The following is a 24,556-nucleotide window of genomic DNA, read 5'->3' as shown; positions in this document are numbered from 1 at the left end:
TAGAACTTCTAAGTCTCTGTCTGGAGATCAGAGCAAAGTAGTGGAAACTCTAATATCATTAAAAATCATACTAAGTTTGGTGGAGAAATATATCCAGAATCTTACACAATAATTAACATATAATGGTCTTTTAGTGATTACTTTTTAGAATTAAATGAAAATATAATCTGGGATATCTGATAAGACATCTTTGTCAGAGGGTTTTTATGGAAACAAACTCTTTTTCTACCAGCCCTACTTACCTGCCAACACCTCCCACACTTCCTCTCACGCCCCCCAAAACCAACCAACCAACCACGTGCCAAGCATGCTATTTGGTTAGGCGTGTCCTGACACATAAATTCAAGTCACAAAAATAAATTCCGATCACTTCTACCATGTTTTCACTAATGTCTTTGGCAAACTCCAGCTGCTGAATCATTAGCCCTGTTTCTAGATGCACTTGTACTTCTCTATGTGTCGATTGTATCCACTGCCTATTCTGCAATTGGAATGAATTTTAACATACATAGCTCATAGGATATGAGCAAAAACTCCTTAGCATGACTTACTTGAGGTACACTTAGTTATAACCCACATTCTCTGATGTTTGTAACCACTTTTTAAAAAGATTTATTTATTTTAGAAAGAGCGTACGCACATGCACACATGTTGGGGGGGGGGGTCAGAGGGAAAGGAAGAGAATCTCAAGCAGACTCCCTGCTGACCCCAGAGCCAGGCCCGGGGCTCGATCTCCCAACCTGGAGACTATGACCTGAGCCAAAATCAAGAGTCTGACACTCAACCAACTGAGCCACCCAGGTACTGCTTGTAGCCACTTTTGAAATTAGATGATCATTGTGGGAAAATATCTGGACCAGGAATTGAAAGATCAAAATGCCTAGTCTCTAGTTTTGTCTTTCATGCTAATTAGCTATGCATGTTGGGCAAGTCAGTTACCCTTCCAGGACCCACATTTTCTAATCTATTAAATGAAGGCAGTGATAGATACATATAGATAGATAGATAGGGAAAGAGAGACTGAGAGAGAATTAAAGTAACACATGCATTTAGTTTTAAAAGTCAAAGAGTACCATAGGCTCATGATAAAAGCCAGAACTTCTCTGCCCTACCCAACCCCACATAGCATTAGCTCTAAGTTTATTTCTTGAGGCAATAATTTTCAGCTGCTTTAGTGTTTTGCTTCAGATACCTATGACCTAATTTCCAAATGATATACTTAACCATTTTTTAAAATTTTTCTTTTAATTTTAGATATTATTCACTGACTTCCCACAATCTGATTAGGATTTAGTTTTCTTTTTAAATCTTACCACCTTTCCTTAGACACACTTCCCCCTCTGTATAGCTTGTCGATCTAATGCCCAATGTAAAACTCAATACTTATTATTTACACTATTCATAGCTTAACCGTTTTGGGGGTGTGGGGGGGTTAATCCAACTTCCGTTTCTCGTTGATTTAGAATCGCCTTGTCTTTTCAGTTCCTTCACTTTCCATTTACCAATAGTTAATTCATCACCACATTTTTATTATGTATTTTTTTTTCTTAATATCCCTTTTATCATCCTACAGCTATTTGTTGTCATGTTCTGACTGGAACTGGCTCTTCCCTGGGTTGCTTAATACTATCTTCCTGTAGATCATGTTCATCATCATTTCCAAAGTTCTCTTCACCTCTCCTATCTCTAATTCTTGGTGAGTCTCTGCATTGCTACAGCATGAATTTGCTTAATTATTCTCAGTTTTGTCCCTGAAGACACTTAGCCAAGTGGAGAAACTTGAAACCCCAGTGAATTATGATTTATCCATCTGCATCCATTTCAGATATCTCTTGGTGTACTAAAATCTTGCTGTTATTTTTCTTTGTCATCTTCTTGCCACTCTCTTTGTTCTTGTGAATTAAAAACGTTTTTCCTCTTCTACTGTACTTCGTGGATTTCAGAAGGGAGGAGACATGTTCAATCTACCATGTATAACTTGAAGTTAAGAATAGCTAGGCCACAAAATTATCATGAGAATAAAATCTGAAAGCAGTTTGTATACACCCTAAACCCTGCTTACCTACCCGGGATTATTAGAGTATATTAACACAAGTTTCTCTGGGCTTCTTTCATCAGTGGATACTAATGAGATTATTTTAGCAGCCCTAAGCCATCTGTCCCTGGCTCTTACCTACATTCACTTTCATAAAGCCTTATCCCCATCAAATCTTTTCCATTTATCTCTGGGACTTTCCAGAACTAGGTAACATGGGCTTACAAAATCTGTTTGAATACATACTAAGTAAGAGACTCCTTTAGACCCTTGGATATAAATTAGTGAAGCAAAACACAAAGATCTGTCCCCTCATGGATTTACATTCTAGCAAGGGAAGGCGAGCAGATTATAAATAGAATTCAACTATGTAGTGGAGTAGGTGGTAAGTGCTATGAAAAAAGTGTATCTGAGACAAAGAGGTGGAAGTGCCAGGGTGGGGAGAGGTTGCAATCTAAAGTAGAATAATCAGGGTGGGTCTCATGAAGAAGGTGACATTGGGACAAAGAATTAAAGGAAGTAAAAGGGTGAAACAATGTTGATATTTGGGGGAAGAGTGTTGCAGGCAAAAGAAACAGCAAGTACTAGGCCCTAACCGACAGATGCAGGAAGGTTAACAGCTGATAGGTCTGATAACAGTGTTCCTGGGACAAATAAGTAAGGGCAAGAGTCACAGGAAAGGAGACCTGGGCAGAGTATTGATCCTACAGGGGCCTGGGGCAAGGACTTTGGCATTTCCTTTGAGTGAGGTGAGGGTCATTGGAGTTTAGTTAAAGGACATGATCCTCTTTATATTTTGAAAAGATTACTCTAGCTACTGTGTTGGAAATAGAATATATAGAAGGGCAAAGCTAGGAGCAAAAGGACCAGTTGAGATGCTATGACAGTCATCCAGGCAAGAACTGGTTGTGAGTGGCTCACACCAGAGATGTAGTAAGAACTGTTTTAGAATCTAGGCTTATTTTGAAGTTAAGAGCCAAGCCAAGCCATTTTCTGACAACATGGGCATAGGAAGTGACACAGAGGGAGGACTCAAGAATGACTCCAAGTTCTTTGGTCTAAGCAACTGGAAAGTTGCTGTTGCCATCAGTTGAGATGAGGAAAGTTTGGATAAACAAGTTTGGGAAAAAATTAGGTAGGAGATAAATTTGGTCAAGTTAAACTTAAAAGGTATTTTAGATAAACAAGTAGAGATATCAATTGTTCAGTTTGACAAATTTGTCAGCTGAAGACCATTGTGTGTCTAGCATGGATTTCTTTTTCTGCCCCACCCCCCCCCGCTCATGGTCACTGCAAAAGTGCTGAAAATGTCTCACTGCTACTTCTGTAGGCCGAGTTCTCAATAAGAACATTGATATCTACGCCAAAGGTTCTTTTTTTTTTTTTTTTAAAGATTTTATTTATTTATTTGAGAGAGAGAGAATGAGAGAGAGCATATGAGAAGGGGGAGGGTCAGAGGGAGAAGCAGACTCCCTGCCAAGCAGGGAGCCTGATGCGGGACTCGATCCAGGGACTCCAGGATCATGACCTGAGCCGAAGGCAGTCGCTTAACCAACTGAGCCACCCAGACGCCCTCTATGCCAAAGGTCCTTGTCATGGCTCTCCAAGAAATGCCATCTCCAGATACCAGAGAAAGGCTGTGGGCTCCACAGTCCACATCTACCCATACAACATGGGAGCCTCCTCCTTCTCCACACTGTGCTATTACACATGCCCCACAGCTTTGGGGTCTCCTTCAGCTTCTATCTACACTTTCTCTCTCCTCAGGCTGAGACAGGCAACTTTTTGAACTGGGACTTGTAATCCTCTTCATTCATCCTTCACCCTTCAACTCTGAGAGCCCCTTGTTCCTACTCTTGCCTTTTACCTTAATTCAAATATTCTCTTTCTGGTTTGGGTCTGGACATGTCTGAATCTCTGCTTGGACCATTGTTAAATTATGATAATTCTTACTAACTCCATACTAGGGGAGAAGTCAGATGAAAACAGGGATAATAAGGCAGGAGAAAGCTGTGATGTGTGCCTGGAGTGGAATCCCAAACTTAATGGAGACAACTCCATGCATTAATTACTGTCTATTTGAGTACTGATGTAGAAACATTCACTTGGTTGTGCAGCACAAAGTATAGCACAGCAATGATACATTAAAGTTCCAGTAATTTACATCCTGAAACATCTTCCTGACCAAAATTCTTTCTCTACACTCATTCTTTTGTCTATTTGTCCTTTTTCAGACTATATTAATTGATTTCTGGAAATTCACACTAAATAAAACAAGTGTTCCTACATTTGATGTTTTAGAATTAAAAAAAATCTTTCTAATGTTGCCAGTTGATGATCCAGAACTAAAATCAGCTTGACTTCAGAATTTCTTCATATGAAGGTGGGGGGCCTGAAGTGCCAAAACTTGGAGCAGGATACAGTTCAGGGTTTTGAGTTTGAAGGTTTTCTAACGTTGCCAGTTGATGAGCCAGAACTAAAATCGGCTTAATTTCAGAATTTCTTCATATGGAGGTGGGGGGCCTAAAGTGCCAAAACATGGAGCAGGATAGAGTTCAGGGTTTTGAGTTTGAAGGTGAATTCCAACATTTGGATTCACAGCCACGTCTGTCCCTGGAAAGAGAAAAATGGGGACTTGTAATCTTTCTAGTCAGCATAAAACAGAAGTACACGAACTGCCTAATAAAATCTGCCATTTCTTGGATCACTGGAGCAACAGAAAATTATTTGTACCCTTGAGAAAAAATTTACAGCCATCCTGCTCTCTCTGCAGTGATAGTTTAGTCACTATAGCAAGAAAATTTGGTCTCATGAACAGATTATATCATCACTGACTAAACCCATCAAGAAGCATTTACAGTTTAGCGGCTGAAAGTAGGAGGAATGCCCTTTTTGGTAAATTGGAAGACAAGATTCCTATAAATACTAATGGTATTTTAGCTAATGTTGCCACCATGGGAAATACAAATCTCAATAGAAATATTTAAATATAATGTCTGAACTTCATTATTTTATATTTATGCTCTGCAAACTACAACTAATGTAATTAATTAAACATTTCTCTATGATAAATAGTAAAAATGTTAACTTGCGAAAAGTTTGCCTCTAAAGTATACACACACAATAAAGGAAAAGCATCATTAAATTTTAAAAAACGCTTCAAACTCAAAATTTTGACGTTTAGATTATGCACATTATAAGGCACTAAATATCAAAAACAAGCATTTTCTTCCTCAAACTGATCACTTTGAGAAACTATGTACTTATTCCCATAGCTGTTTTGGAAATCTCTTATTAATATTTCCTTGAAAGACTGTTACTGTTTTTGAGTTACAACAGGAACCAACAGTAATATTTCATAGGCACAATCCTCTCACTCCCTTTATAAATAAATAAATAAATAAATAAATGTATATATATATATATTTTTTTTCCCTACCTTGGTCTTTGGCTGTCTTGAAATGGTTTAATTGCTTCTTTTCAAAACAATAACAACTATAAATTCCAGTAACAATTCTTAATTCACCTTTAAAGAGGAGTGCCTGGTGCCACAGTCGGTTAAGCGTCTGACTCTTGGTTTCAGCTCACATCATGATCTCAGGGTCCTGGGATGGAGCCCTTCCAGGGGCTCCATGCTCAGTGGGGAGTCAGCTTGAGATTCTCTCCCTTTCCTTCTGCCCCTTCCCCTGCTCACATGCTCTCTCTCTCTCGCAAATAAATAAATAAATCTTAAAAAAAAATAAAAATAAGAAACCTTTAAAGAAAAAAAATAGGTCCTTGAATTAAATCTAGTTCTGTGACTGTTTTCGTATATTAAATTTAATTGGAACAGAGCCATGTAACTCATCTACATATTGTCCCTTTTTACACTGCAATGGCAGAGAGGAGTAGCCCCCTACAGGGACCAATGGCCTGCAAAATCAAACGTATTTCCTGTCGGGCCCTTAATAGAAAAAGTTTGCTGACTTCTTGAAGGATTAAGATTTGATACCATCTGGGGCACCTGGGTGGCTCAGTCATTAAGTGTCTACCTTTGGCTCAGGATTGAGCCCCACATCGGGCTCCCTGCTCAGCGGGAAGCCAGCTTCTCCTTCTTCCACTCACCCTGCTTGTGTTCCCTGTCTCACTGTGTCTCTCTCTGTCAAATAAATAAATAAAATCTTAAAAAAAAAAAAAGATTTGATACCACCAAGGAGATCCCAAAGAAAATGACACAATTATCAGAACCATTCAAGGAACAGTTAGATGTTAGACATTCGCCGCATCCCTAGAATCCATATGTAGGTTACTCAGAATCTTTTTGCCTTGGAATGGATGGTGTTTATTTGGAATCATGAATTTTCATATATTTGTATTTGTATTCACTAGCTGGCAGACCTAAGTATAATAAATCAAATATTAATATAATCTGTGAAGGGTAGAATATTTTGAATAGAAGGCTGGTTCAGCACTTTTCTTAAGGAAGTATTTATTTAATTGAATGATTTACTCCTAGGCTATTACATAACATTTCATATGTCAGTTTTCTCCTATGCAATAGAAGGATAATGATATTATCTCTGTCTGTAAAAACATGGCTAAATGAATGTAGAATGCTTAAAACAAAACGTGGTACACAGTAATTATCCATTAATAGCTAATTATTATTATTATTATTATTGTAGAAGTAATAGTACTATATTTCAAGAACTCTACTGTATGCTAGGAATATGCATGCATTTTCTTTTATTTACAATATTTTCTTTTTTTTTTTAAAGATTTTATTTATTTATTTGAGAGAGAGAGAGTGAGAGACAGAGAGCACCAGAGGGAGGAGGGTCAGAGGGAGAAGCAGACTCCCCACCAAGCAGGAAGCCCGATGCGGGACTCGATCCCGGGACTCCAGGATCATGACCTGAGCCGAAGGCAGTCGCTTAACCAACTGAGCCACCCAGGCAGCCCCTACAATATTATTTTCTAATTTATCCTATTTTAATGGGTACATACTTATTTGATCATCATTAACATCACAACAGAGATTATTAAACAAAATAATTTGTGGAGTTAGAGCCTTTTGCAGTTAGGAAGTTCAGGATAACATGAGCTAAGTCTGAGGCACTTGATAAAACTGTTAACATGGGCAAAGTGTACTTACCCCAGCCCTTCCCTCCATTGTCGATATTGGTACTGGGCATTGTCCGTTTCCTACATGGACTACTGCTGGTATATCCAGTACAGAGTCAATGGTAATTTAGGTATCATTCTGACTGGAGTGGTTGATCAGATTGACTGGACACAACTATGAGCTCAAATTTATTTCTACTACTGCCAGTACCAATATCGTGCTCCTGGCAAGAGGACATTAACAATTGCTCTCTGTGGTAGGAAAGTTTCATGTTATCACCTTACTACAAATTTGGCCATTGCCTTTAAGCTTATTATGAAAACCACAGGGCATTCATTTGGTAAACATAACTAAGTAAATGTGTAGAGAAAGCTTTTGTGAAATCAAACATCTATCAGTTTTCAGTTTGTTTCAAAGCAGGTTTACATGCAATACAAGTATCCCCCACTTTTGAAAGTTTACATTACTCCACTTCGTTTTCATGAAAGACTTACAGTAGTACCTGTTTTTGCTAACCGAAAGAAATTTAAAAAGGATTTTATAGCAGAGTTCAGATTTCCCACATCATTAAGATTAGTCCAATAGACCTGCCATATTTGAACATGCCCCTTCCACCTCTTCTCTTTTCGTTTCTTTATCTCGTTCCTTCTTCTTCTATGAGAGTGGCTAACAATGCCTGAATATGAGTCACAGTTCTACCATGGGCTAATTGTTAAAGTTCTAAGTGCCTTGCTTCCCTCACCTTTGGAGGGTTCAAAATGATAGCGAACCCCTCCTAGCGTTGTAGGGAAGAATAAACGAGACTAGAGATGCCAGGTGTTAGCACAGAGCCTGGCACATGGTAAGTGCTCAATAAGTGTGAGCTATTACTACTATCATGCCTTGGAAGGAAAGTATGTGAATGAAATGCTCCCTCTTTCCTTACCTAAAATGAGTCACAGAATATTTACCTAAAGAACGTAAAGTATAGAGAAGTAACACTTCAGAAACGATCCTAAAATAAGATAGGATCCAGGAGAGGTGAGGGAGAAAGGCATGTGAAGCCTGCTTCTTCTCTGTCCCTGTCCACTCCTCTTTCCCCTCCCCAACTCAGAGTCCTCACATTTCATCCTTGCTGAAAGATTAGTATTTCTATTTACCTTGAAGTAAGAAAAAAGGGAGATTATCTCTGAAATTGCAGAAGAAATGGGGTCAGGAAGATTGGATCTCTGAAAGGCAGCATTATCAAGGAGATCAGCCCCCAAGATGAGTGGCCTCAGGAGGGGTATCTCCGTGGGTACTCCCCTCGCTGGCTTCTCAGGAAAGGCATGGGACCTGTTTGCTGCCCTGCTGGGCTAACAGGACCCAGCTCTGATCTACATAGGATGGAAAAAGAGTCAGTATAGATTTTACAGTAGTTTATTATTATTATTTTTTTTAAATCTATGCTCTTTTTTTTTTTTAAAGATTTTATTTATTTATTTGAGACAGAGAGAATGAGAGAGACAGAGAGCACATGAGAGGGGGGAGGGTCAGAGGGAGAAGCAGGCTCCCTGCTGAGCAAGGAGCCCAATGCGGGACTCGATCCTGGGACTCCAGGATCATGACCTGAGCCGAAGGCAGTCGCTTAACCAACTGAGCCACCCAGGCGCCCAGTTTATTATTTTTAATAAGGAATATGGACAGATAATGGTGGGGATCTCTCCTCTATGCTCTCAAGTTCTCTCTTTTCTAGTGAACACTAGATTGTTTTTTCTGCTTCAAGTCTTCTGTCCTTCTCTAAACTACTAGACCCAAACTTTTTTCTTTCCGTTATCCTTAAATGTCTTATTTTCTCATAAATAAAAGGTTTTATGCAGCTTCACAACCTTATTTCCAATGAAAACCTATTTTCAGTAAATTAACAAAAAAACTTTTTTGTTTATAGTCAACTTTAAAACTCCTTTGCCATTACTTATTTTTTTCAAACACAGATTTAACACATAAACAAAACCATGAAACTAACAAACTCAAAACTTTTTCAAGTCACTTATATTTTCTACCTATTCACCCTGTCTCATAGTCCTGGATCTTATAAAGTGAGGGCATTGATTCTGATTTGGGGTATAGATGGGTATAGAGAATTTTAATGATGTTCTCTTTTTCTCCCACCTTTACTAAAAATTTGCATACCCTGCAAATCTCCTATTTTCTGTGGAATGCTCAGATAAAAGGGATCCCAAAAGAATCATTAAAATAGGTAAGGTAAGGTAAGGCCATAAGAAAACATTGAAACAAGAAATGTTTGCCCCAACACAGGTGCTGAGTTATTCTAGGACTGTTAGAGTCTGATGGCTGAAAGAAAGGGTGAGAGGTCTCAGAGACCACTTCACAGGCAACCCCACTCAGGAAGGCTTGGGGCACTGAGCAGGTCCTTTCTGGGGTACAGCAGGGATGCTAAGGGAAGACTGGATCCAGGAGATGAATTGGGAGTGGGAAGGGGGACAGGATGATAATGGAAGAAGAGATTATCTAGGAGGTCCCCCCGGGGCTGGGTCCAGGAAGAGGAGGTGGGACTGAGGTAGAAAAAAGTAACATGACTTTAGGGCTTGTATAAAATAAATATTCATTTCATTCCTCAAAATACCTCCAACTGTAGGTTTTTTCTCCTCTTGCTCTTCATCCTTCCCCTTTCCCTCCACTTTCCTGGTCTCCCTCCTTCCCTCTTTCTCTAGCAGTACCCCTTCTTCCTCTTTACCCTCCATGGGTGTATTGGAGGGATTATTTTTCCCTTTTTGGTGCATGAAGAGCTTCATTATGACATGTTAAGGACATGGAAACATGTATCCCATGAGAGGGGAAGGAAGACAGAGAAATCTGACCACTGGATCAACAGAGAACTGTGAAGGCATGACTACTGGCCTACGGAGATGCAACTGGGGTCTGGATGTTTGTATGAGATTCCCAAGGACCTTTCCCAGACAGAAATCTCATTGTGCATTGGGTGGGTTGGACTAGCAAGGCCTTCCTTACACACCGTTTATGAGGATTCCAAGCCAAGTGTTTGCCTTTCTCTCTCGAATATTTCTAATCAAGATAATTGACAACTTGAGCCATAATAATAATACCCAACTAAGCAAGGGAAATACATAAATAAATAGGAATGGGCAACCTAACCTCTGGACCTAAAACGGAAAGCAACAAAATGAGTTTTGTTTTTTTTTTAAATTTTTTTTAAGATTTTTTAAATTTATTTATTTGAGACAGAGAGAATGAGAGAGAGAGAGCACATGAGAGGGGGGAGGGTCAGAGGGAGAAGCAGGATCCCTGCTGAGCAGGGAGTCCGATGCGGGACTTGATCCAGGGACTCCAGGATCATGACCTGAGCCGAAGGCAGTCGCTTAACCAACTGAGCCACCCAGGCGCCCCCAAAATGAGTTTTATAATATAACTTAAGCTGGGGGAAAGCTTAAATGTTTCTTGAGCAAAATCAGATTCAGAGTGATGCCAGTGGGATTAGGAAGGAACCAATAAAATGAGAAAGGGAATGGGGATTCTGGAGAGCAATCCTTACCTTTGAGGAATCACCCAGTGGAAATGCCTGGAGGTTTGAGATATAAGGCTGCACTTAGAGTAAAGGATGAGGTGACTAAGCCATGAATGCCCTGCCCAAATTTTCACTGGCTCCCTAACCTCAATTATGGACAATTTGAAGTCTATTAGTTGACTTGCAGCAAAGATCTATGTGGTATATTGATCCAGCATAGGGAGAAAAGTAGATAACATCCTCTGAGTGGATTAATAGCCACTTTTCCAGGTTGGGATTTAGCAATTAGAAATAATATCTGAGGAGCCCCTAGTCTAGTGCCTAGCACTTGGTAGATGCGGAATAAATTTTGACTATATTTTTAAATAATTTCTTCCCAAGTATATTCTTTTCCTGTCCACAATGATTTCAGGATAATATAGAGAATGTGATTCTAATGTCCTGTATTTGGTATAATTACACACAGATTATTGCAGTAATCTCTCAGGCTTGACACTTTCTCTCCCAGTCATACCTGTTCAGGCAAGTTCGGGCAAATTCAAAAGCATATGTAAATCACCACACAGGAAATATAAAAACATCAGATAAATGGAGATATAACTGTGGCACATACACTGCCTTAAAAATGATACTATAACTGGGTAACTTACTTATAATTAAGAAGAGAAGTTTTTAAAGATTCAAGATAGTCTAGTAAAAGAGTCTTCTTCAGAGTAAGTAAAGGGCTAAGGAGATCAGAGTGGATTTTCCCCCTTAGACACTGAAGTCAAGTTGGAGGAATCATAATTACATTTATTTTAAATACCTCAAGTTAAAAAAATAAAAATAGACTAATGTGCCCATGTTGACCCCTTTGACTCATACAATTTATTAGAATGTCAGTGACCGTATTTCCTCCTATGCTCAATAGAAAGTGTTCGATTTTAGGAGAAAGATTATTTTTTCACTGGAGACTTTAATTATCCTTCCACAAATAACCATTTCTCAAACTGACATGTGTTTCTTTGATTAAATAATGACTTTTTAAAAAGCCAATAGTAAATATAATCACTAAATCTTGGAGTACCAAGTTCTGATATTAAAACATTTATTTTGACCCCACTTTGTATTTAGCTGTTCGTTTTCCCAGGGCATGCCCTGCTCCATCTATTGAAAATCTTACGCTGGCCCAGGTTCCTGAAGGGCAACTGTTAAAATCTACCAAGCCCTCTTGAGACCACTAAGTATGGTGTACAAGACAGCACCTTAGAGGGAAAGTTTCATAACAGACGGTCTGGTTGAGAACAATGCTTAACACAAAGAAATAATCTGTGATCTGTGATCTCCTCGAAATCAGTAAGTGATAATTTTGTTACTTTCAGCTAAGGCTGGCGGTTACAAATAAGCCTAAAACGGGGAGAAAGGACATGAGTACTGATATCCGCCTGCCCAATTCCAAGTATTTCAGGCTGTGTGTTGGTAGCAGACAACCTGGAAAGTGTGATTCAGTGCTATTGCAGATAAGTGAGGCATGGAGAACTTAGTAAATGAGACTATAAATAGTCTCATAGGATAGTTTGATATCAAAGGCTCAAAGAGGTTCTTACGTACCTTACGGCCTACCACTCACTTGGAGTGACGAGCCCTGTATATCTCTTCTCTCTTGCATGTTTACTTAGCAAAATGTTGAGGTTCTATCACCATACTCAACTATGGGTCATTTCCCTAAGACACATTTTCTTCTTTTCAGGTCTCCTTTCTTCTGAAGTTTCTCACTTAGACTCTCTCCCCATGGCATCATGCCTTTGTGTCTCCAATAAACTATGTCTTATTCTCAGTTCACAAATCTGCTTTTCAGAGGTTAGTGTTTCAATTCACCACAAACCATTAGGTTTCAAACAGGAAGTCTAGAAGTGTGCAGACAGCTCACCATAAACGGGGTCCAAGTCTCCAACAGCAAAAACAGCCATAGTGCGTCTGCGGGAATCAATTTGGGGTCTCCTCAGCCAGCACTGGAGGCAGAAGAACACTACTCCACAGAGAAGAGCCACCAGGAAAATCAGCAGCAGAAACCTGATGCCAGAAGAAGCAGGGAAGGCATGAGGTGGAGTGTGCAGGGAGGTTAAGAACTTCTGCTACTTCCTGTCTTCCACAAGACAGGGTGCAAGAAATCTGTGAAGCCAAACTCCTTAAGCAATGCTCTCCACCACTCATACATTCTCACTAAACTTGGAATGTTTGCTGCGCTCAGAGTGGGTCGATCTTGCCAGGTGACGATGATCAATCATTTCCTCTGGAAATTGGAGGGTTGTTCTAAGGCACAGTGTCTTTATCCCTTAATTCGCTCATCCATTATTCCTATCTTTCAGCCAGCCAGCCATGCATCCAACTAGTAGTTAAGCAACTGAACAGATTTTAGATGTTGGGTGGGTTTGGGGATTTAAAGGGAGACAAAGCAGGAGCTAACCACCTAATTGAGAGAATTAAGAATGTTTAGTTTAAAAAATACAGAAGTCATGATGTAGAAGTTGTCGAATGACTGTCTTATAATTTCTGAAAGACTAGCTTGTAAAAGGTAGAAGTCTTATTTTGAAGGTTTTTAAGACTTTTGAAATGAGTAATGGAGTCCTTTAGGGAGATTTCAAAAGAAAGAACAATTATTTTACTGTTAAATTTCTCTAATTTGGGAATAAACTATTATTCCTAAAAACAGTTTAGTTCCCTGTCACAGGAAGTACATAAGTAAACATAGCCAATAACCAGAAAATGATGTTTCCACATATATTACATGACTTCTAAAATTTCCTTAACTCTATGATTTTATGTGCCATTTCAATTAGAGAGTGTGTATATATATATATATATATATATATATATATATATATATATGCCACCACAGGTTTTATAACAAACTGAGAATGTCCTTACCAGATATACCAGCCATTTGTGTATTGATCTTTATAGTTTACATACCTGGTGGTAAAAGAGGAAGAGTTAATGCTGGACCTCTAGAGGGCCAAAGCCTATTCTCTTGGAGCATAATATTTGTTCTGACCATACCTATTTCCCCAGAATGATCATGCACTCACTGCGCACCACCCCCCAGCACAATGAGGTAAATGTTTACGGTATGACCACTTCACCCGGGACACTGAGAATACAGGTAAGTGTTCAACTGTCACACACAGAAACTTGCACTGTCATAGGTTTGACTCTAGGGTTACAAAGACAGTTGCGTATTGAGAAGGTGGTGACTAATTTTTCAGGGCTAACATATCACAGATATTAGGTATGAAGGCTCTTTAAAATGCAGATTCACCAGGGAAGGTTTATAATCTCTGTTAACCTTTAATATCTTGGTAGAGAGTAGCAAGGCTGCAGACCTGGTTAGAGGAAGAATTTGGGAAAAGGGGAAAATGACTTAAAGCCACATGTACCATTTACCAAGGAGTGAAAAGTTGATTTCTTCAGTCAGGCTAGTCAAACCACTTGTGTGTCTAGGCACAATGTAATCATTCCTGGGATAAGTTTTAAAAAGTTTCCTCACACGAAAACAAAATTCACAGTGTGATTTTCAGAAGGTTTAACTCCCCAGGTGTAGACACTTATGTGCTATTCATTGCAGAATCCGTCCCTATGCCAGGCATGGGGAATGTAGGTTTGCTGATCGACTTTTTTCATACTTCGGTACATGGGCCATTGTTGAAGTATTCTGGGATTAAGCAGTGGAAACCTATTCATCACAGCCCGATAAGCTTGTGAGTTGAAGCTGTACTTAATCGTGGCTACTTCAGCCTTTGTTAAAATAACACTTAGTACTTTCCAGCTTGAAAGCACTCATAACTGTCAGCTAATTTATTGCTCCCAGCATCTCCAAGGAGGTAGTGTGTCATGTTTATCATCATCCTAGTCAGAAGTGACTTTTTAACATATGTGAAGTGTCAACGTAAAAATTTTACCCCAAACATTTAAGAGGAAAGTTCATCACTCAGTGAACAAGTTTTTCGTTTTTTGTGTTGTAGGCTGTGTGTGTGTGTGTGTGTGTGCGTTCACCTAAAGACACAGGTACAAATGGCTGGGAAAAAAATGGCAGTTGAAGTATAACTTTAAAAATCATCCTAAGACAAGAAATCATCGATAATGGATTTTAAAAATAATTAATGACACATCCTTATAAAGGAATGTTATCCAGTCATCAAAAAGAATGTAGCTTCATATTTATCACCAAGAGCCTTGTGAAGTAAAATAGTAAAGAAGTCTCAGTTCTACTTTGTATATTCTTTTACATAAATGCAATATTTTCATTAAATAAGTATTTTATAGTAATAGCCACATATATACCGAGTTACTAACAATGCTTACTTCTCTTACAGTTGGTATCATGAGGCACTTTATCTTTTCCACATTTCCATATTGTTTGAATGTATAATACGTCACTTTTATAGTCATAAAAATGTTAAATATTATATTAAAAAATATAAATCTTAAACATATAGTATCCCACCTTAGACATAGGGAAATTCTCTTGGTGTCCTAGCCCAATAAAAGAGCAGAAGTTTCCCATTTGGAATCTTGAAATGGAAATGCATGATCAGGAGTGTGGATTGCTTCATCTCTCTCCATTACAAATCTCTGCTTACCCTCTCTACATTTAAAAATAGATCATATCCTTATCAAAATGTGAATTCTAAAGATTAACTACCTCAAGTTGTTTCTCAGTTCTTTAATTTTTGAGCCACTCAGTATTTTTTGCCAGTGATAACAATTACCCAATTGACTTATTTCACTTTCTCTTTCTGATCCTGTGCACTCACTGGTGGAGTTTCTGATATGCAGTAAATACAATGGCCAAGAAGGAGTTAGCTGGACAAATGCAAAGTGATCATGTAATTTCCAAATTGCAGGTACCTTTGGGATCATTTAGTTCACTCAGGAATTTACACACTCTCCAACTGAAACCCAGAGTAGGAAAGTTAGTGGGGAGGTCACTAGCTGGCCAAAGAATTTAAACCAGATTACAAGTCTCCTGACTCTGTGTGCTTCCCTCCTTCCCCACCATTATTTCCATGTCTTTCCCAAGGTCAATTTTTAAAGGTCAAGTTTTTTTTTTCTTTTAAGTAGACTCATGCCCAACGTGGGGCTTGAACTCACAACCCTGAGATCAGGAGTCACATGCTCTACTGACTGAGCCAGCCAGGTGCCCCTTAAACAGATTTTTTTTTTTAATTTTTAAAAAAAGGTATCTGAACAATAACAATATTCTAATTGCTCAAATTTTAGATGCAAGATGTTCAGTGTAGGAAAAGTTACATTTTTAAAAATGAAGTTATTACTCAGAGATTTATATATGATTGGTCAAATTGGGATGATGCCAAAAATGAAAAACATTCAGGAGAAATGAGAACCAGCTATGATGCTTAAGGAAGACATTCCCAATCATCAGAGTTCTCTGGAAGTGGTTGCTGACGGATTTTTTCTGACTCTACTGGAAGACTACTGCCCTACTTTACTTGGATGTTGTGGAGATGATTCTTCCTCTACAGGGATGATTTGCCTAGTTGATCTTTATTATTCTTCTCAGTGCTGAGATTTTGTGGACCTAAGACTAACTACAAATTCCTTAATTTATTAAATTCAAGAACAAAACTGCAGAATTGCTCCAGTGGCTCCTTTGCTAGAATCACCCAGAACTTTCTTCTAAACCAGTTATATAACTTCAGGGGGAATTAACTCACTTTCAGATTCACGATGCTATGAGGTAAGGTCTCAATATTATAATCTTCATTGCACAATTGGGAAAATTCAGGCATGAAGTAGCTTGCCCAAGATAACAAAGCTGAAAGTGGCCAAGTTGGGTTTCACGCCCAAATGGTCTGGCTATGGAGTCTGTGTCTCTTACCACCATGCAGCCCCACCACTGGGAACAGTAAAAGCCAGCTCTGGCCTCACATTACTATGTGGAGTACTGCCTGAATGCATTCAATATCCTGTATTCCAAATGCTTTACAAGTATTAGAAACACAAAAAGCAATAGAAATGAGAGCATGGAGGGTATCACACAAAGAGAATAAGCCAAGAGTGAGATCAGTTTTTAAACTGAATATAGTAAACCCCATATGTAGAATTTAACCCAACTCGAGATCTGGCTTAAGCTTTCTAGCAGTTAATAGGATGAAAGAGAGATTTGGTTATAGAGTATCCTCTAAAATTAACAAAATCATACAGCATTACTCACCAGATGCACAACTATTCCTGGAGTAGACACCAGAGAAGAAGTCAAACTCTGGGGCTTTATGAAGAGGATACTGTTGGCAATGGGGACAACGTTTTTCATATGCTCTTAGAATATATGCAATAACAAATTTCATGGATCTTTTTCTTTTTTAAATCATTCCTTAATGTAGGCAAGACTGCAATTTAGCTATTATAGTCTGGGAAAGAGATGGATGCTATATCATATCACCCGGAGACTGGCGGCTTGACCTAATTAATCTGGGGTAAGTTGTATAGTATCTAGAAAAATAGATGAACCATATATCCCTCCTGTATTTCACCCAGGGTATAATTTCATTTAATATTGGACATACAATACGACTTTATAGTGCAAAATTGTAATACATATATAGTAGTAGTAGTGCAGTACATACAATATACATATATGTATGGTACATATACATACTTTGTAGTATAAAATTCTGGCTCAGGAGTCAGTCCTGGGTCCAAATCCAAGCTCTGCATTTTACTTGCTTACCCTTGAGCAAAACACTTAACTTCCTCAAGGCAGGTAAGACGGTGACATATTCGGAATCTATTAATGCAATTAATTGACAGAATCCTGTGTATGTATGATCATATTTATGATTTGTAAGTCACCCTACATATGAACATATATGCACATCCGTGTATTTGCTTATTTTGGGTAGGGAAGAGGATTAGGGGTGTAATGGGGAGGCTCTATCTTATTTTTTTCATACGCTAAATTACTTATAGTATTTAAATTTTATGTAAAGACAGCCTAGGAATGCATTGTTCATACAACGAAATGCCGTTATAAAAATTAACTGAGTAGAGGCGCTGGGTGGCTCAGTTGTTAAGCGTCTGCCTTCGGCTTGGGTCATGATCCCAGGGTCCTGGGATCAAGCCCCGCATTGGGCTCCCTGCTCAGCGGGAAGCCTACTTCTTCCTCTCCCACTCCCCCTGCTTGTGTTCCCTCTCTCGCTGTCTCTCTCTCTGTGTCAGAAAATAAATAAAAATCTTAAAAAAAAAAATTAACTGAGTAGTTTAGATCAGAAAAAATAGTTTGGGTTTGAAAACAAATATAAACAGAACTAATCATCTCTCAAACACCTTGTAGTGGCAAAAGATTTGGGATAGCATCTATCTTCAGTACAAATACTTACCTAATATCACCTCTCTGCAATACCAGCTACTTTCTTGCCCTTTCTTTTTATTTTCTGCTAGTTGGCATTTTATTTGAGGTGGACTCTTCTTTTCATTCAAAAGAAATGGTATTAATGACAAACACAGCAGACATTTGCATGCAAAGTGAGGTAGCTAAAACAAGAATTGTTCTTAAGTACTAGTTGAAGCCCTGCGTTAATTTGCTACTGTCTTTCTTTGAGTCTCAATTTCTTTACCTGAAAAGGAGACCAGTAGCCTCAGTGATTGGAAAGTCAGCTTATCAAGGTCCTCAATAGCGTATTTTCCTGTCCTATTGATCGAAAAGTTAGATTCAACATTTATGATCATATTGATTGAAGAATTAGATTCAACATTTATAATCCTTTCCAATTATGAATTTCTGTATTCAATTATTCTGGGTCATAGATAGAAGATAATTGGGCAAGATGAAACAGCCAGGAGATCCAGAGTTAGGTAAGTACATCAGTCATCAAAAACTCCATCATGTCACAAACACCAGAAGACAGAAAAAGGTGAGTCCAAAATCAATGCAAAGAAAGAGCAATGGAGAGCCATGCAAAAACTGGAAGAACAGTACAGACTTAACACACAGATGATCAATAATGAGATGATCCACCAAAGCAGATGAATGGTTCCAGGGCCAAGGAAGGCATTCCACATAGCATGGCCTCTTCCTCTGGAAGCAGTGCCCAGGCCACGCGTGAGACCCTGGCCTTGAGGGTAACTGGTAATAATAATTGAAAACAGTCAGCTGGCCATCAGGGCTGCATGGAGGAGAAGACCGTGCTTGGCAGACATGATTTTCTGACACTTGCACTAAGTCACGGTGCATTTTAGCTCTCATGAATCATCAGCAGCATTATTAATGGCATCTTCTCCCCATCTCCCGAATAGAATTCTGGGAACCATTGAGTCTATGGCCCCAAAAGTGAGAAAATTGAATCAATTAGTCACATAACCTATGTTAAATGCACTTCGAAATGTACACACAATACAGGTGAGAATCTTTGTCAGTTTGCTTATATTTGAAACTGAATATCTTAACAGCAGCCCACCATCACAGTGACTTAGGAGTGAGGATGCAGGGAGAGACGACATCGTGATGCTTTCATGAACCTGAAGAACCCTTGACACCACTGTGGTGGAGAATGCCGTAAGCAAAAATGCCTAGAAATCAATGAGGCTCTTTATATTTACCAAAGCTAATCATAATGAAAGTGCATCTTTTTCCCGCTTTTAGAAAAATTGAGCCATTTGCATTTAAAAACAATTTGCTCTTACTTTTCTTGCATGATTATAATCATCATTTGAGACTCATTTGGGGCTTCTCAAATGACTTGTGTCTTTTTTTATTCTTTGAATTTTGAAAATGCTAAATAAAAACATGGAGCCTCTTGCTATTTACTTACATTTCATTTTCTTCACATGGTGGGTCCGAGAGCACCAACTGAAACACATGTTTAGAACAATAAAATCCAAACATCTCATCAGTCTAATCCTTTAATACAAACAGCGCTCAGAGACAATGTGGGTTTATATTATTTCGTTTGTTTTTTTAATTAAAAGCTCCGTAGCAGAGTCTATTATTGGTGCACCAAATTTTAATTGAAAAAAAAAAAAATCTCCTGGTAGATTCTGTAGCTCAGCAGTGACAGGAAATATATATTGTGAGCCAGATTCCTATCCGACACACCCGTGTAGATGGATGTGAAAATGCCTTTTATTCTTTCTATAGGCAGATTTTGCTTCCTCTAAAGACCTTTCTTGCACCTTGCATTTTTTCTTTGTTTTCACATTTTAGCTAGAGGAAAGAAGTTCATTATTTGCGAAGCATTATTTTCACACAAGGAAATCAAGTTCCCTACGTGAAAACAGAAGTCCATCCCATTAGCATTAATGGGTGTTAAATATATGCATGAAGGAGTGACTTTAACTAGCTCTAAGGGGAAGGTCGATTTAAAATTACATGGCATTCCTGTTGAGATTTACATTTCTCTCTTTATCAAAGAAGAGAGAAAAAGTAATAACCTTGTTTGCTTTGTTTTAAAAACCCAAACCATCAGCATTTCAATATAATTATCCTAGTTCTCTGTGTTGAGCCTTACAGGTTACAAGAACACATCACAGAGGAAAGAAAGTACTCTGTTCTAGAGGTTTTGTTTGTAGGTTTGTTTTTCCCTTGAACTGAGACTCTTTCCACGCACAATGAGAAAAATCTTTACATGTCATTTATATGTAGTCCTTAAACTTGGGTTAATGAGATCAGTGAAGTATTTGTTTTCCTGGAGTATACCGTACAAATATGAATACAAGTAAGAAGTTACAAAATTTAAAATGATAAGCTCCGGGATTTTTGTGAGATATGTCTTTTTTTCCCTTTAATCCCGAATGCATCCTCTTCAGCACCTTATATTTACTCCATCAAGTTTACTGGGCAAAGAGATTTGTGGAATTGCAGATGGAGCCATGAATTGGCCATCAGAGAGCATGGTAATGAACAATTCATAAGCACAGAAAATGAGTTGCACTCTCTTTTGCTAGAATGCTGCAAATAGATTTGCATACTAACTGAGAGGAAAATTAACATTCAAATTTTGTCCATAAAGAAAGTTTATTTATGAGTAGATGAAATCATTCGGGATCCAGCTTAACAGATAAACAAATAAAGCCCACATTTCACTTTCAAGTCACTCCCTAGTCTTCTGGGTGTGCTGTACCCTACCTAGCAAGGAGTCCAAAGTCTTCGATTATTTCCACCTCACTGCTGATGCATTAGCTGACGGACTTCGGGGTTATCATGAAATGCTGAGCAAGACCGAAATCTTTCAGATACATTGCATTCAAGTAACACAGATACAGAGATGCAGGTATTAGTCTGAATGAGATGCTAACGCAGAGGAACCAAAATAAACTCTAAGATGGTTCTGTCTACACTGTTAAGCATTGAAAAATGGGCAAGCCTCAAGTACGGTTGCAGGCAACAGTAAACATGTCTTAAATTAATCCTGCCACAGCATTTGGATATGTCAGTAGCATTTTTTATTTTAAAAAAATGCACAGCTTAGCAAAGTGAAGCAAAGATTACATTGCATTGTATTACTTCAATAGCAACAGAAGTAATAAAGAAGAAATAAGACTGATGACATGGACCACTTCGTCTTCTGTATTTCTGACCAGTAAATACAGTAAGTCATAAGATGCTGGTAACACTGTCTTAAAGGAAATCTTTTAAATGTGAGAGTAGTTAAGTTACCCAAAGAACAAATCTAGAACAAATAAGGTTCTTAGAGTACCTCTGAAAATCTTTTCGCAGAAAGAGAGATGGTTACCTGGAATAGTGGCAAACACGAGGTTCCCGCTTTTGAGATCACTGAAGTAAAACTATAAGGTCTGGGTCTCAACATATTTAAGGAACAAGCTGCTCGAAGCTAGTGGTTCGCCTTCTGTGTTGATCTCCCTCTTTCCCTAGAACCTGTTAGCCTCTAAGTTACGCTTCCCACCAGAGCACTCATTAATGATGCTCCTTGTGACTGGTAATGTGCACGCTGGGGGGCAGGCATGTTGGGTGCGTGCTCACAGGTACTCAGAGTTCAAGGAATTTCAGTGTAAGGTCAGAACCCTGGTACTGTTTGTCAAGCCCTTAGAAGCAAGGGTTATACATGCTGACCTGGAAAACTAGCTGGCTGCTTAAATAACTCAGGACATTCAAGAGCATGTTTTATTCCAGGGCATTTCTGGAATTTATACAGGATCTGGTACTTGGAACGTTTAATTTTCTTCCCTTTGTCGGTCCTTTTGTCTCTTCTTTTCCTACACATCATTTTCAGCCCCAGGCCTAACTCAACCTTGGGCATAAAGCTTTCCTTGTCTCCTAATGATTGTTCCCTACTATTTATTTTTATTTATTTATTTTTAAAGATTTTATTTATTTATTTGACAGAGAGAGAGATAGCAAGAGCAGGAACACAAGCAGGAGGAGGGGGAGAGGGAGAAGCAGGTTTTCCAATGAGCAGGGAGCCCGATGTGGGGCTCGATCCCAAGACCCTGGGATTATGACCTGAGCCGAAGGCAGATGCTTAACGACTGATCCACCCAGGCGCCCCTCGTGCCCTACATTTTAAATAGTGCATATTTCAATGTTTGATGAAACAACTCCAACACAACTGCCTAAATAAATAAATAAATAAATAAATAAATAAATAAAAGCTTGCAAAAATATCTAGGGAAGTTCTGAAAAAGGACAATAAAGGGGAATGAAGTTACTTTATATTAAGACTTATTAGAAAATATAGAAGTTTACAAAAATTGGTATGGATGCACATAAACAATAAGATAAATATAACAGAATATAATTCAGAAACAAATTCAAATAAACAAAAATTTCAGCTGTCATTTCAAGCCAGTGAGGAGTAGACATTATTCAGGGAATGATGAAGAAATGAACGGTTAGGTGGAAAGAATGGAGCAAATGGTTTGTAAGGTGCTTAACCACATTCATAATTAGATAAATACTGCTTGCAATTATAATCAGAATGGCAAGTTGAAAAAAATGATAGTAGAGTAAAGAGAGATAGATATGGGGAGATAAGTCTTCTCTTACATGGTTGGGAAAACTGTACAGCCTCTTTGGAAGACAATTAGGCAATACCTATTAACCTAAAAACTGAATATATCTGTCGGTCAGGAATTCTCCTTCCAGGAATAAATCCTACAGATACTACTACAAGAAGCACAAATAATTACATGCAGTGATGTTCACCAAAGTATTGTTGGTAATAAAATATTAGAAACAGCAAATGTCCATCAAAATGCGACTATTTGTTTAAATACAAAAGGATTATATCTGCTCAACAAAATACTAAGCAGCTGTTTAAAAAGGTGTGGTAGGGGAATCTGGCTGGTTCAATCAATAGAGCATGCAACTCTTGATCTCAGGGTTGTGAGTTCAATCCCCACGTTGGATGTAGAACTTCCTTAAAATACATAGATAGATACCTCGATAGATAGATAGATAGATGATAGATAGAAAGAAAGGTGGGGCAGGTTGCAGATACTGACTAGGAAGGTCCTCTAAGAGTTATCATTAAGTATAAGGAACAAATTGTGGGACACTGTGTATATCCTGCTAGTTTTTATGTAATAATTAGGGAAATACAGCGATTGTGTTTTCCCTCTCTATGAAACATACACACATATACTCATATATGCATAGAATGTCTCTGCTTAAAACTATTAACAGTGAGTTGCTTCGTATAAGGGAAATGAGAATCTGAGGAAACAAGAGTAGGAGGGAAATTTATTTTTCACAGTTTCTTGTATGTTTGATTTTATTCTTAATTCTGTCACCTAATCATTTTATACATACATTCATTTCTAAGGGTCAATTTGAAGCCAATCACCCAGAATTCAGAACAAGCATGTGGTAGTTCAAGTCCCAGGATAGTTCACCACATCTAATTCAAAGGATAATACATGAATTAATTTACGATGGCATACCTAGATTGCGCTAGAAACAAACCAGCAGCGTTAGTTGTCTAAACTACTGCTCTGACCTGGCCATTAATGTATATGGATTAGCTGAGCTGCATCTGGACAGGCTGAGTGGCCTGTGTGGTGGCCTCAGTCTGTTTAGCATGCCGCCACAGACACAGCCATGAATTGCAAAGCAGAGGGAAGGGCTTGGTGCCAATGCCAACAGGAGATAAGTAAACCAAGCCTACAGTATTATTTGTCCCTAGGACACCCACCATTTTGAGTGTCTCTGAAGCCTGTAATTAAACAGAAGGAAAAATAGGCTCTTCACTGGTGAACTTATTTATTAGGCGGTCAGAAGCCTGACTTCCGTCAGTGGAGTCAAAGATCTTAAGAAATCCTGGAAAGGGAAAGGAAAGCCAGAAGACTGGAAGAGAGATGGTGGAAACAAGGACAACATGTTTGATTTAGCTTTGGAAATTGGAACTATGACCAGCCGGATACATAGATTAAATAACCCTTGTGAAAAAAAAATACACGATTTCACAGCAGGTGGCTTACTGGGAGTACGGCCGCTGATTGGAGGTGGGATCTATACTAACAATAATACTGCAAACACCACGACTATATTTGGTGCTAAAATAAAAATTCATATTCAGTGCCACCTCTCTTTTCCCCAGGTTGCTGTTTATCTGTTAGCTTCTGTGACTTTTTTATACCACTTCCTAAGGCCAGCATGGTAGATTCTGCCTAAAACAGCAGTTTCTCTTGTGCCCTCCCTTCTCAACCTCATGACAGTTTGAAGGTCTTAGAAAAAGAAGTCTGCCCATGGAGTCCTTTTACTCGTATACATTTTAAGCTTTTTATTCTGAGATAATTGTAGATTCACATACAGTTTTAAGAAGTAAAACAGAGGTCTTAAATACCCTTTACCCAGTTTTCTCCAATGGTAACTTCTTGCCTTATACAATATCACAACCAGGAAATTGATACCGATGCAATCCACTGCCTGCATGGTTTTTGAAATTCGTGTTTTATC

The 24,556-nt window shown here is 38.5% G+C and overlaps 1 protein-coding gene and 1 non-coding gene across 2 annotated transcripts; both read right to left on the bottom strand.

The window, feature by feature from the left end:
* Positions 1 to 4,511: 4,511 nt before the first annotated feature.
* Positions 4,512 to 21,449, bottom strand: TMEM207 (transmembrane protein 207). Its single transcript, XM_045902107.1, has 5 exons — positions 21,375 to 21,449; positions 19,455 to 19,492; positions 13,552 to 13,596; positions 12,554 to 12,696; positions 4,512 to 4,648 (listed from the first exon to the last, which is right to left on the bottom strand). Exons 1-5 carry the CDS (start codon positions 21,447 to 21,449, stop codon positions 4,512 to 4,514), a joined length of 438 nt encoding a protein of 145 aa, XP_045758063.1.
* TRNAR-CCU (transfer RNA arginine (anticodon CCU)) lies at positions 15,750 to 15,822 on the bottom strand. Its single transcript has one exon. It is a non-coding gene; the product is annotated as a tRNA-Arg (tRNA).
* Positions 21,450 to 24,556: the final 3,107 nt, after the last annotated feature.

This window comes from Mirounga angustirostris, unplaced genomic scaffold (assembly GCF_029215605.1).
Source record: "Mirounga angustirostris isolate CCGP_5_RB_7025 unplaced genomic scaffold, mMirAng1.0.hap1 SCAF_1, whole genome shotgun sequence".
In the NCBI taxonomy this organism is placed as follows: Eukaryota; Metazoa; Chordata; class Mammalia; order Carnivora; family Phocidae; genus Mirounga; species Mirounga angustirostris.
Note: the sequence above shows the minus strand (reverse complement) of the source record. Positions and strands in the feature narration are given on the sequence as shown.